General features: G+C 36.9%; 2 protein-coding genes across 3 annotated transcripts in view; both read right to left on the bottom strand.

Moving 5' to 3' along the window:
* The window catches only part of acsl1b (acyl-CoA synthetase long chain family member 1b), a 28,638-nt gene extending 21,752 nt beyond the window's left edge, over positions 1 to 6,886 (bottom strand). Inside the window, exon 1 of one of the 2 annotated variants that reach the window (XM_048187960.1) lies at positions 6,731 to 6,886. The gene's annotated coding sequence lies outside the window, so the exon portion shown is untranslated. Of the gene's footprint in view, positions 1 to 614; positions 772 to 6,730 lie in introns of those variants that run through there. The other variant, XM_048187959.1, reaches the window with a different exon arrangement.
* Positions 6,887 to 9,899: 3,013 nt separating this feature from the next.
* On the bottom strand, positions 9,900 to 14,126 carry arsia (arylsulfatase family, member Ia). The gene is made up of 2 exons (XM_048187957.1): positions 13,394 to 14,126; positions 9,900 to 11,901 (listed from the first exon to the last, which is right to left on the bottom strand). The coding sequence occupies exons 1-2, from the start codon at positions 13,675 to 13,677 to the stop codon at positions 10,509 to 10,511; spliced, it is 1,677 nt and encodes a 558-aa protein (XP_048043914.1). The 5' UTR covers positions 13,678 to 14,126; the 3' UTR covers positions 9,900 to 10,508.
* Positions 14,127 to 14,567: the final 441 nt, after the last annotated feature.

The following is a 14,567-nucleotide window of genomic DNA, read 5'->3' as shown; positions in this document are numbered from 1 at the left end:
AATTGTGAGAAAAAAAGTCAGAATTGTGGGACAAAAAGTTGCAATTATCTTTTAAATTGTTTCATTCCATAGAGGAAACAAGCTTCCATAGAATACTGAAGTGGTCTAACCAAACATTCCAATGTTCCAATCAACTATATAACTACAAGTTTCATTTGCAACAGGCTAACTCAGTGAGCCACAGCAGCATTAGGTAAGAGACGGGCTGTGAGTCACCTTAGCCAGCTATGTGATTCATGTCAAACCTTGCGAGGACGCGTTACTCCTTTAACCTCTCACCCACTTCTATTCTTACTGCCCCGGGGCAAATCGTCCTGCCTTCGCTTAGACACAGACACAGGATGAAACCCTGTAAACTCGTGCATGACTACATATGAACAACACAGAGTTAAAGAGCCAAAGCACTACAAAGCCATTCAATATGCTTTCATTCACAATCAAACAGAAAATACTAAATAATTATTTGTGTTGTGTCAAATGTAATACGGTTTCTTCAACCCCTCAGGACAGACAAAAACACGTCTGACTTGAAAACTGTCCTTCATCACACAGCAAAGTCAAACCATCTTAGCTAGGATCAACACAAAACACACACACAATCACACACACTTCACCTGAGACTAGCAGAATAAGGTGCGTCCAAACGTGGGTACCGCTGTGTCTCCTCCACCCACAAAATCACTGCAGCAGGAAGGTGAAATGACCAGGTGAAGGTAACAACAGTCCAATCTGAACAACTACAGATTGAGTTTATGTGCAACCGCGCGTCAGACGCCTTCCTGCTGCTTATTGGACGCACGCACTCTTAGAATCTGCTGTGTCAGCCAATCACAAAGCAGGAAGTCAAACATGCAACCTGATGAGATAGGATTGTTATTGGGTCAATACTCAACAAGAAAGACATGCTGATTACATCAGGCTGATATTCTGTGATAAAAGACCGTAGTTTGGGGTCAGTACAATTTATTTTTTGAAAGAAATGAATACTTTTATTCAGACAGGACACATTAAATTGACCACAAGTGATTTACAAAAGATCTCTATTTCAAGTAAATGCTGTTCTTTTGAACTTTCTGTTTATCAAATAATCAGAAATGTTTCTTGAGCAGCAAATCATCATATCAGAATGATTTCTGAAGGATCATGTGACACTGAAGACTGGAGTAATGATGCTGAAAATTCAGCTTTGATCACTGGATATAAATTACATTTTACTATATATTCACATAGAAAACAGCTTAATAAATTTTAATATATTATTGTTTTTATTGAATTTTTTAAACAAATAAATCCAGCCTTGGTGATGAGCAAAAACATAAAAAAAAAGACCCACAGTTTTTGAACAAAATTTAATGCCAAAAAATTGCTAAATTTCTAAATATCGGCCGATTAATCTGCCTAGCTGATATATCGGTCAATCACTGCCTGTGAAAGCATCACACTTCTGTTCATTTATCGAACGTTTCCTCGTTATCTCAGGGGTTTGGTGTCGACCCCGGCAAGAGGAGCTGATAAACACAAACACGTCGTCTCATTCCACTGCTGGACAAACTTTCCAGGGCAAAGGTAACGTGACCATGGCCACGTCCTTTAAACTCCTGCTGTGACGGGAGGCGGGTGAGACCAATGACAGACCCTCAGGCCGGTCACCCGATGGAGGCAGACGAACCCCCTCCCAGACCAGTGCTGCTATTTAAAAACAGTGGCACAACAAATGGAAAACAGTGGCATGAGGTTGAGTGGAACAGATCCAGATATATTTAAGGCATGCAATTTATGACGGACACGTGACATCCACATGAGACTCGAGAACAAGTCAGCTTTCCACTGATTTGAGCTGTGATATGAAGGGTTTTTGGGTCACCCCGAAATCGATTTCACAATTTCTTCTAGACTTTGTGTTGAAATATGTCCCAGACATGCTCTCGACAGGTTTATTGAGATTCATCGCACACTAGATCTCATTCAGTCATTCATATAAGGAATGTTGACATAGTTTCAGCAGACAAGATTGCATCACACGGTCATGTTCTGTCAAACAAGTTCACAATGACAAGTTGCAATGAGGCTGAACAAACACAAATGAGTCAGGAAGCGCTGACCTCTGCAATGACCATCAATAAATAATATTGATCAATCAATCAGCAGATTTATCATTGTTAAAACACAGGCAGCTAAACTGAGAGTAGAAGTGGCATCTTTGATCCAGTAAAATATCACCAATTGCATAATCGCAACACTGATGAGCCTGTTGCATCATCATAAACCACATTTGGGTTAAATCTGACAGGCAGTATCAGTCTGACCTTGTGATATCTTCATCCGTCACATGTCTCTGATCGGGACAAAGGTTGAGTTTGTTGACAAAATATATCATGCCATATAAACTTTTGACCTTCATACAATATGCATGAATGGATACAACAATTAGCAGCATAGATTATTAATAAAGATGAACAGATGTGAGGCAAACATTCACACGCTCAGACGCCAGTGACCTTTTGTCCTGCTGTCAGGAGACCGTTTCCAAAACTTCAGTTTCCACCTAACCTGTTCATTAGCAACACAATGGCCAAACTAAACAAGCCCTGCAAGAACACCAAAGTATGGAAGCTTGATTCCGCCACAGAATAACAAAATGATCAGGGAAATTGCAACTTTTTATCTTGCAATTCAGACTTTTTCCTCATAATTGACTTTATCATGTTTCCAAATAAATAACTTACAATTCTGACTTTATTTCTTGCAATTCCAAGTCTATATCTCATAATTGACTTTCTCACATTTCCACGTTTATATCTCGCAATTCTGACTTTTTTTGTTGTAATTCCATGTTTATATCTCATAATTGACTTTCTCGCATTTCCACGTTTATATCTCACAATTCTGACTTTATTTCTTCCAATTCCAAGTTTATATTTCATAATTGGCTCTCACATTTCCAAGTTTCTCTCAATTCTGACATTATTTCTTCCAATTTGAAGTTTAAATCTCATAATTGACTCTCAAGTTTCCATGTTCATATCTCACAATTCTGACATTATTTCTTGCAATTCCAAGTTTATATCTCATAATCGACTTTCTCAAGTTTCCACATTTATATCTCGCAATTCTGACTTTATTTCTTGCAATTCCACGTTTATATCTCATAATTGACTTTCTCGCATTTCCACGTTTATATCTTGCAATTCTGACTTTTTTTGTTGTGATTCCACGTTTATATCTCATAATTGACTTTCTCGCATTTCCACGTTTATATCTCGCAATTCTGACTTTATTTCTTGCAATTCCACGTTTATATCTCATAATTGACTTTCTCGCATTTGCACGTTTATATCTTGCAATTCTGACTTTTTTTGTTGCGATTCCAAGTTTATATCTCATAATTGACTTTCTCGCGTTTCCACATTTTATCTTGCAATTCTGACTATATTTCTTGCAATTCCAAGTTTATATTTCATAATTGACTTTCTCGCGTTTCCACATTTTATCTTGCAATTCTGACTATATTTCTTGCAATTCCAAGTTTATATTTCATAATTGGCTCTCACATTTCCAAGTTTCTCTCAATTCTGACTTTATTTCTTCCAATTTGAAGTTTAAATCTCATAATTGACTCTCAAGTTTCCATGTTCACATCTCACAATTCTGACATTATTTTTTGCAATTCCAAGTTTATATCTCATAATTGACTTTCTCACATTTCCACATTTATATCTCGCAATTCTGACTTTATTTCTTGCAATTCCACGTTTATATCTCATAATTGACTTTCTCGCATTTCCACGTTTATATCTCGCAATTCTGACTTTTTTTGTTGTGATTCCACGTTTATATCTCATAATTGACTTTCTCGCATTTCCACGTTTATATCTTGCAATTCTGACTTTTTTTGTTGCGATTCCAAGTTTATATCTCATAATTGACTTTCTCGCGTTTCCACATTTTATCTTGCAATTCTGACTATATTTCTTGCAATTCCAAGTTTATATTTCATAATTGACTTTCTCGCGTTTCCACATTTTATCTTGCAATTCTGACTATATTTCTTGCAATTCCAAGTTTATATTTCATAATTGGCTCTCACATTTCCAAGTTTCTCTCAATTCTGACTTTATTTCTTCCAATTTGAAGTTTAAATCTCATAATTGACTCTCAAGTTTCCATGTTCACATCTCACAATTCTGACATTATTTTTTGCAATTCCAAGTTTATATCTCATAATTGACTTTCTCACATTTCCACATTTTATCTTGCAATTCTGACTATATTTCTTGCAATTCCAAGTTTATATTTCATAATTGGCTCTCACATTTCCAAGTTTCTCTCAATTCTGACTTTATTTCTTCCAATTTGAAGTTTAAATCTCATAATTGACTTTCTCACATTTCCACATTTATATCTCGCAATTCTGACTTTATTTCTTGCAATTCCACGTTTATATCTCATAATTGACTTTCTCGCATTTCCACGTTTATATCTCGCAATTCTGACTTTTTTTGTTGTGATTCCACGTTTATATCTCATAATTGACTTTCTCGCATTTCCACGTTTATATCTCGCAATTCTGACTTTATTTCTTGCAATTCCACGTTTATATCTCATAATTGACTTTCTCGCATTTGCACGTTTATATCTTGCAATTCTGACTTTTTTTGTTGCGATTCCAAGTTTATATCTCATAATTGACTTTCTCGCGTTTCCACATTTTATCTTGCAATTCTGACTATATTTCTTGCAATTCCAAGTTTATATTTCATAATTGACTTTCTCGCGTTTCCACATTTTATCTTGCAATTCTGACTATATTTCTTGCAATTCCAAGTTTATATTTCATAATTGGCTCTCACATTTCCAAGTTTCTCTCAATTCTGACTTTATTTCTTCCAATTTGAAGTTTAAATCTCATAATTGACTCTCAAGTTTCCATGTTCATATCTCACAATTCTGACATTATTTTTTGCAATTCCAAGTTTATATCTCATAATTGACTTTCTCACATTTCCACATTTATATCTCGCAATTCTGACTTTATTTCTTGCAATTCCAAGTTTATCTCATAATTGACTTTCTCGCGTTTCCATGTTTTATCTCGCAATTCTGACTTTATTTCTTGCAATTCCACGTTTATATCTCATAATTGACTTTCTCGCGTTTCCACGTTTATATCTCGCAATTCTGACTTTTTTTGTTGTGATTCCAAGTTTATATCTCATAATTGACTTTCTCGTGTTTCCACATTTTATCTTGCAATTCTGACTATATTTCTTGCAATTCCAAGTTTATATCTCATAATTGACTCTCACATTTCCAAGTTTCTCTCAATTCTGACTTTATTTCTTCCAATTTGAAGTTTAAATCTCATAATTGACTCACAAGTTTCTATGTTCACATCTCACAATTCTGACATTATTTCTTGCAATTCCAAGTTTATATCTCATAATTGACTTTCTCGCATTTCCATGTTTTATCTCGCAATTCTGACTTTATTTCTTGCAATTCCAAGTTTATATCTCATAATTGACTTTCTCGTTTTCAAGTTTAAAATTCACAATTCTGACTTTATCTCAGAATTGTGAGATATAAAATCACAATTAAAAAACAGCAACTTTTATCTCACAGTTCTGACTTTTTGCAATTGTGAGTTTATCACAATTCAGTCTTTTTTCTCAGAATTGCCATTTTATAACTCGTAATTCTGACTTTTTTTTCTTTCTCAGAATTACCAGTTTATAACTCGTAATTCAGACTTTTTTTTCTTTCTCAGAATTACCAGTTTATAACTCGTAATTCAGACTTTTTTCTTTCTCAGAATTGCCCTTTTTAAAATTCCATTATTTATGTTTTCTTCCATGGTAGAAACAAGCTTCCATACCAAAGTACCCATGAATCACATTATCTTATACAGAAATAAAACGTTGCATAAACGTAACCATCTCCACACCCACAGTGAGGGCTAGAGACAGTCTATAATTACAGTGTAACTACTGCTTCACAATGGAGGCAAATCTTAAAAACCATAATGGAAAGTGAGATCCTCCTAAAAGTGGCTTCTTTCCAATAAACGCCTATTGTATAACACTAAACCTTAATTAATGCACACAGGTGACTTCTGCAGGCAGGAGGGATGCTGGGAATGAAAACAATAAACAGAAACATGGCTGTTTCCACAGAACAAGGTCAAAAGGGACATGATGGATCTTATGCAAGACGACATTCAACAACAACCTCAATAACAAAAATTTAAAACAGGTTAATGATCAGTTTCTATGTGAAAAATTAGCATCTATAATTCTAGCTTTACTACACCACACGATTTAGAGGTCAGCAAGTTAAATTAAGAACTTGAGTCATGGTTTATAGTCGGACACATATGACAAATGACGTGTCTCTAATTCATAAACCAGGAGTAGATCTTTAATTATTAAACACAGAATCATGTCAGTCAGACATATGCTGCATAAAAAGCGTTTGCACTCCACACAATGTGCATTTGTTAAATTATAAAACGACCTTTCTCTACTAAACTGCATTGCTCATTGAGATCACAGTGTCATATTTCAGTTTCATTCACATGTTCTTCTGCAGTTATGCATACGCATCATGGACACATCATAATGTTGCAAAACATGAAAACAAAGCTGCTATTATGCGATGCACTTCATTATTTACAAAGATGAAAATGTTACATGTTAGAAACGCAACTAAACTTCAGACCGGCTCTACTGACCTGTGTGAGAGCGAGCTCTTCTGATAGCCGCACATGCGTTTGTCTGACGCGAGCGTTTACTACTTTTCCCGTTTTGTTTGGTTTCCAATCTCTCGACCAATCAGAGGCGCCGTACGAATAGCAAGACTGTTAGGAGGCCTCTGATTGGTCGGTTGTTTGACTCGCAGTAACCCGCGTTTACGGACTCGTTCACCTTTATACAGACAAGCGGGAGCGCGCACAGATGTGGCAAGCCAATATCATATCTATACTACAAGATATCAATAAATGCATCTAAGATATGGATAACTGAGCTGTATTGATGAGTTAAAGAGTAAAATATTTCATATTTCCTACATGGGGAGGCTGACAAAGAAAGTTAAAGGGATAGCATCAGTTATGCGTGATTATATTTTAATTTACTAAGGTTTATACTGTAGGAAATGGATTTATTGACCATTATAGCTGCTAACCAAGCATTTGTTAGAATGACATGTGGATGTGACTGATCAAAACTATTAAAATAGGACAGGATGATTATATCAACCTGTGAAAGTATTTGAAAAACAGCCCAACCCATAAACCTCCGATATAAAATGCTATTTTTCTTGTTAACAATGAATTTCAGCTTTCGTTAATAACAGTAACCAACAATATTACGCTATTATGGCAAAACGAGTGTTAACTTTTCCATGTGCTGGATTCACTGCATCGCTGTATTTGCATATTTAAATAAATATATCTAATACTTAAAAATTTAAATAAATACATAAAACTAATTCTTAGAATACATCACACATTTAAATAAAAAATAAATAAAACTAATTCTTAGAATATTTCAAACATTTAAAGTCCCCCTGTAGTCAATCATTTTATCCCTTAAAACTCATCTTTGATGACAAAAATGTTTTCCTGTGAAAAGGTTTTCTTAATGCCTTAAAATGACGTGTTTTTGTAGGCAAAACCCGGAAGCGAGTTAGCATTTTAGGACTTACGGTTCCATCGCTCTAAAGTCTATGGGTTTTTTGAATGGGTTTTTGCTAAATCTCCTGAAATAAGGTTATGGTTAACAAAGCCTCTAAATATTTTCACGTTTTGATCTATGACATAAAACACACCAGTTATAACCCGCTTGTGATTTTTTTAAACCTTTATTGTGTCTTAAAAACGGCGGTTGATAACAAGTTGCTAAAAGGGACTTCTTTGGCGGGGACTTTAGACGTCATAATGACAAACAGGACATTTGGAAAGTATTTCTCATGAAAAAGTGGATAAGTATTCATACACAGCGCAGATCATAATCAGCGAGCATGTTTTTAAATAAAGTTGTTTTCTAAATAAAGTTTGAGGAAGCTTGGCGGTGACGACGTTGATCCGCGACCATGGTGTGCTGTAGTCTGTTTATAGCCTACTGTTAGCTTTTTATATCTGACCACTTTATTTAGGCTTCAAAATGTATAAATGTTGTGTTAACTTAACTAAAAACGCGTAAGTGTCATAAAAAATATAGTAGCGTAAGTTCCCATAAATAAAAATATGGGAAAAATGCATAGGCTTTCGATCGAGGGAACATGTCATCTCTGAGGCACTCTATAGCTTGAATGTAACTCTACACCCTTGCTTCATTTAATATACATGGATCTATGAATATGCTAATTAGCCCCGCCGCCACTCACTCACACGAGCTCAGAGATCCACTCGGTCAACTTACTGAGGTAAACGCTGCACAATGGTATCGCTTTTTACAACGTCGGACACATAATGGTAATTAATATGATTAGCCGTTTGCTTGACTGCATTATCAAACAGCTATTTATATATTCATCATACACCCGCTATATTGCTAAATCTACCCGATTTTTCATATCAAAAGAAAAATATACCGGGGTAACCTTCTCTTGAGACTCCCTTGCGCAGTCAGTTAATGATATGCTAAAGCCCGCCAGCACGTTGATGTGATCGGTAGTTTGTGACGTCAAAAACACCAGCGGGTTTGACACAGTCTTTGGTTTACAGCAGTTTTAAAGAGAAAATACTCAGCAATGGTGCTGACTGATGATTTTGCACATGGTTTCTCTTAAAGCATATTAAAAACAGCATGTAGACATATAAACAACATTAAAGGATTAGTCCATTTTTAAATAAAATTTTCCTGATAATTTACTCACCCCCATGTCATCCAAGATGTCCATGTCTTTCTTTCTTCAGTCGAAAAGAAATTAAGGTTTTTGATGAAAACATTCCAGGATTATTCTCCTTATAGTGGACTTCAATGGGCACCAAACGGTTGAAGGTCAAAATTACAGTTTCAGTGCAGCAACTTCAAACAACTTTAAACGATACCAGACGAGGAATAAGGGACTTATCTAGAGAAACCATCGGCCATTTTCGAAAAAAATACAACTGTATATGCTTTCTAAACACATATTATCGCCTTGCATGTGCTTCTGCTTTACGCTTTCCGCATTTTTATTTTTTTTTACGCTGTATGTCCTACGCCTTCCCTATTCTACTTATGGAATGAACACGGCATCAGTTTCATTTTTTTCCTTAAGTACCTCTACACATTTTTACCCAATCGGTGATGTCTGATGTCTGACACACAAAAGTATTGCTGAAATTTGCACATAACAAGAGGGCTAAATCTTAGAATACTTAAAATGGTAACACTTTACAGTCAGGTTCATTAGTTAACATGAACTAATAATACAGCATTTATTAATCTTTGTTAATTTCAACATTTACTAATACATTATTAAAATCTTGTTAACATTAGTTAATGTGAACTAACATGAACAACTGTATTTTCATTAACTAACGTTAACGAAGATTGGTAAATACAGTAACAGATGTATTGCTCATGGTTAGTTCATGTACATTAACTAATGAACCTAATTGTAAAATGTTACCCTTAAAACATTTAAATAAATACAATTGTTAGAATACTTAAACATTTAAATACCTATTTTTACCCTTATTTTTTTTTAACAGAATTTCTATATGTTCAGGAGTCAGTACAGTATGCATCTCAATAAAAAGAAGTCAAGCAGTAAAGAGTCAGGAGTTTCTCAGAGTCTGGCGCCCTCACCTGAGAGGCCCGTTTCTCTGAAAGACCCGCGTAACAAGCAGACCTTTATACTGTATGTGCAGTTACTGTATAGCACAGTCCCAGAAGGTCCCAGCCAGTGTTCCTGTAGGTAAACAGGCGATATGCTCTGCATGTGTTTGTAACAAAATCAAGAAGTCTATTTGTCCTCTGGTCTCGATAAAGAATCTCAGGTGTCCACTAGAGGGCAATCAGGAAACTGCATTAGTCTTAGTACAAGAGAATTTGAGTCTTTTGAAAAAAAGTTTATTTTAATTGAACTAATATCACATATAATAATAATAATACAAAACATTGTGAACCCTGTAGATTCAAGCAGCAAACAAACACACAGTCACATACAGTACAAGCTCAAAACAGATTCACTTACTAGCAGCTAACACTACCTTTAACAAATATGAGGTGTTCACCAGATCAGAGAGGATACAAAACTCATTTCTAAAATGAATTCCTTCAAAACTCATTGCACAGGGATGTGAGGTCACATTATCAGAAACCGCAGGGGTCGAAGAAATGATGTGGATGGTTAAAAATCAAGAAAGCAGAAACACATGGTTCAGTGAATGTGATCACGGGACACGAATTCAAATCATCTTCTTCATACCAGGCGGATTTATAATAAAAGTCCCAAAAATAATAACGTGTTACTGTCAGCAGGATCTGTGAGAGTCAGTTCACGCAGGATGTGTTTGTTCAAATCCTGTTGGACATCATTCTAATATTAAGTCTCCTAAAAAATGACTTCATTTTGCAGAACTTCCGCTTTTGCTTCTTGACTTTCCTCTTTCTAAGATAAAACGTCTCCCAGTTCTCTCCATCTCCTTCCCAAGGACCCCAAGCTCCTCCGTTTCGGCTCGGATCGGCTCTGGGGTCTTCCGAAGGGTAGCGGACGGGAACGGCGGTCCGGTTGTAGAACGCTAACCGAGACAGGAGCTGCTTGACCACGTCTGGCCGCCGCTCTGCGAGATCGTAACGCTCGTATGGATCATCCGCCACATTGAACAACCACAAGGATTTCTTCGGTTCCATGTGGCGTTCCAAATTCCACCAAGATTCTGGGAAGTTTCCGAGAATCTGAGGAGGAATCCAGTCTCCGTATCCGGGATTTCCCGTCAAGAGCTTCCAGTCTCCGACTCGAACCGCTGCCTGTACGGCAGTATTCCAGATCCCATAACCGCTTTTCAAAGATCCGTGTCGGGCAGCGTTGTAAAGCGGATCGATATTATGAAGGATCTCCAAACGTGGAGACTCTTTCCCATCGCTAATGGTTTCCCACATGTCATATCCGTCGAGCCCTTCCATCTGGGAAACGTTCCCTCCCGCGAGGCCCATTAGCGTCGGGTACCAGTCGGTGATGTGAACCATTGCTCGACTAACTCTCCTCCTGCGCCTCAACAGCGGACTGTGTACGAATCCAATCCCGCGGACGCCTCCTTCCCAGTACGTTCCCTTTCTTCCCCGTAGAGGCCAATTGCTGCCTCCAAACAGAGGCTGTCCGCCGTTATCCGTAGAAAAAATAATCACACTGTTCTTATAGTAGCCGTACTTTCGGAGCGCGTACGTAACATTTCGTACCGCCTCGTCGACAGCAGAAACCATCCCGGCGTATTTCCGGCGAAACACGTTTCCCATTCGCCGATATGGGTAGATATATTCTCTCGGTGACTGTAACGGAGTGTGGACGGCTTGGAAGGAGAGGAAAACAAAGAGAGGTTGGGATGAAGGATCATGAGCGGCGAGGATCTTTCGGACTCTTTGCGCGTATAAGTGCGTGGAATAACGTCCCCCCTGACCCCACGCCACTCTCTCGCCCTCGTGAAGGTCGTACCCGCACACTCCCGGCCCATCGCACGACTTGTAGGTGTAATAGTCCACGCTTCCCGTCAGAGAGCCGAAGTACGTGTTGAATCCGCGGCGGGTCGGGAGGCAATCGCGCTTGTAGAAGCCCAGGTGCCATTTGCCAACCATGTGTGTGGAGTATCCCGCATCCTGCAGCCGCTGCGGCAACGTCCGGAGGTCAAAGGGCAAGCAGCTGGGCTGTCGGGAGCGGATTATCGAGTGCTGGAGACCCGTATGGATCTGATATCTAGAGCGGAGGAGGGAAGGAAAATTAATGGACAAGAACTTGCATACAAATTTATTCATTTCATGCATACTCGCATAGGGTGATATACACTGGGTAGCAGATCTTAATTGCTTGTATTGTTGCAAAATTTAACTATATTATCGCCCAGCTCTAATCTGCTAAATGTAACAATAAATCATGAACATATTAAGATATTATAAACATTAAAATCATGATTTTCTGTGTAATGCTATACAAATAAATTTGACTATATATATAAATATGGACTCACTATTAACAAACTATTAACTATTAACTATGACTTTTGCCTCAATAAACTCCTAAGTTTAGGTATTGGTAAGATTATGGGATGTAGAATATGGTCAAACAGAATAAGGCATTAAAGGGTTAGTTCACCCAGAAATTAAATTTCTGTCATTTATTATTCACACTCATGTCGTTCCACACCCGTAGGACCTTCGTTCATCTTCAGAACACAAATTAAGATATTTTTGATGAAATCTGAAAGGTTTTTTATCCTTCATTGAAAGCAACGTAATTACCACATTCAATGTCCAGAAAAGTACTAAAGACATCGTTAAAATAATCAACATGACTGCATAACCTTAATGTTATGAAGTGGCGAGAATACTTTTTGTGAGCAAAAACAAAACAAAAATAACTTGTTAAATTTTGAGAAAAAAGTCGAGATAAAATGTTGAGAATAAACTTGTTAAATTCCGAGAAAAAACTCGTTAAATTTCAAGAAAAAAGTTGAGATAAAATGTTGAGAATAAAGTCATTAAATTACGAGAAAAAAGTTGTTAAATTATGAGAACAAATTCGTTAAATTACAAATTTGTTCTCATAATTTAACAACTTTTTTCTCGTAATTTAATGACTTTATTCTCAACATTTTATCTCGACTTTTTTTATCAAAATTTAACGACTATTTTTCTCATAATTTAACGAATTTGTTCTCATAATCTAACGAGTTTTTTCTCGTAATTTAATGACTTTATTCTCAACATTTTACCTCGACTTTTTTCTTGAAATTTAACGAGTTTTTTCTTGAAATTTAACAAGTTTTTTCTCGTAATTTAATGAGTTTATTCTCAACATTTTATCTCGACTTTTTTCTTGAAATTTAACAAATTTTTTTCTCGTAATTTAACAAGTTTATTCTCAACATTTTATCTCAACTTTTTTTCTCGAAATTTAACAACTTTAATCTCTGTTTTTTTCTAATTACTGTTTTGTCTTATTTAAAGTAAGTCATCTTGAGGCCCCCTTAGAAGTTTGCTGAGGCCCCTGTTTGAGAACTGCTGTCTTGAATGATCCTGACACAGTAAATTGCTTTAATATAACAATATCACCCTTACAAAACATTACTGTGTTGGTACCGTGATGTCAATACCATATTTGATATTTGAAACCGAATAACTACCATTAATGTTACCAAAATACTCACAAACATGGTGCAGACAGCTGATTGAGTGAGTGAGTGAATTACCTGCCAGTGATGAATTGACTCCGTGATGGTGTGCAGATGGGCTGGATGTAGTAGTTCTCCAGCTTCACTCCTTCCGCTGCCAGCTTGTCCAGTGTCGGTGTGTGGATGTCTCTGTTGTGGTAGCCGATGTCGTTGAAGCCCTGATCGTCCGTCATGATGAAGATGATGTGCGGACGCGGATGGTTCGGCTGCTCAACCTGGTTCGGACTCGTCCAGTCCTGGGAGAGATAACCCAGACTGATCAAACTCATCACGGAGAGCACTGTGAGAGCCGGTACTGTCATGGCAAAGCGTTCAAGCGACTCTACGCGAGGAAAAAAATCATGAATGATCCACTGAACTAGATTCCAGCGTAAAGTTTGTGTGAGGAGGCAGCGCGATGTATGCGCGCGTTGAGGGGTTTGGCTGTGTCTCAAAAACGAGTGAGCTGCCTACCTAGAATGCATTTTTCCCCCCTGCACGTGCCCACAAATACTGCACGCACCCACACTGTAATGGTTTTTCATAGTCATAAATAAACAAAAGATTACTGGAGTACGTTTTACAAGTAAACACCATTTCAGTCAGTCTTTCTACGCGTTTCATTCAATATTATTTTACGTTTCTTTGTAATTAGGCTAATTGTGAGATGTACTAGCAATGTCTGAGTGATTTATTTATTTATTTATTTATTTATTTATTGTTATTGCCCAGAAATGCTGCACACAATATAAAGCTCCAAATGCATTCAATTATCTATGATGCCCTTTAAAGTAATGCACAAAAATGATGCACATTAACGCCCTACTTTAAAGCAATTTTGACTCAACAATTGCTAGTAAATTTCACAAATAATTGCAAAACTGAAATGCAAATACAAGATTGTAGTTATATAGTTGTTTATGTGGACCAATTCAATGTTGAGATGACAAATTATCCAAACTAAAAAGCTTAAGCACAAAAGAGTGAAGTATTCAGGAGAGATGACTTCTCTCTCAGATGTCTTGCCATTGTTTCAACTAATAGCTTATAAAATAAATGCATTATCCAAATGCCTTTCATCTGTGGTTTGGAGCCATTTGCGCATAACTCTCCTGATTTATATTATCTTTTATCATCATGGACATATGACCTGCTTTGGCATGCTTCTTTAGGAAGTATGGTCATTTTTACAACCTGTTTATTAGCTTGATAA

The sequence above is a fragment of the Megalobrama amblycephala genome, linkage group LG4, assembly GCF_018812025.1.
Source record: "Megalobrama amblycephala isolate DHTTF-2021 linkage group LG4, ASM1881202v1, whole genome shotgun sequence".
NCBI lineage: Eukaryota > Metazoa > Chordata > Actinopteri > Cypriniformes > Xenocyprididae > Megalobrama > Megalobrama amblycephala.
This window is presented reverse-complemented; position numbering and strand designations above follow the sequence as displayed.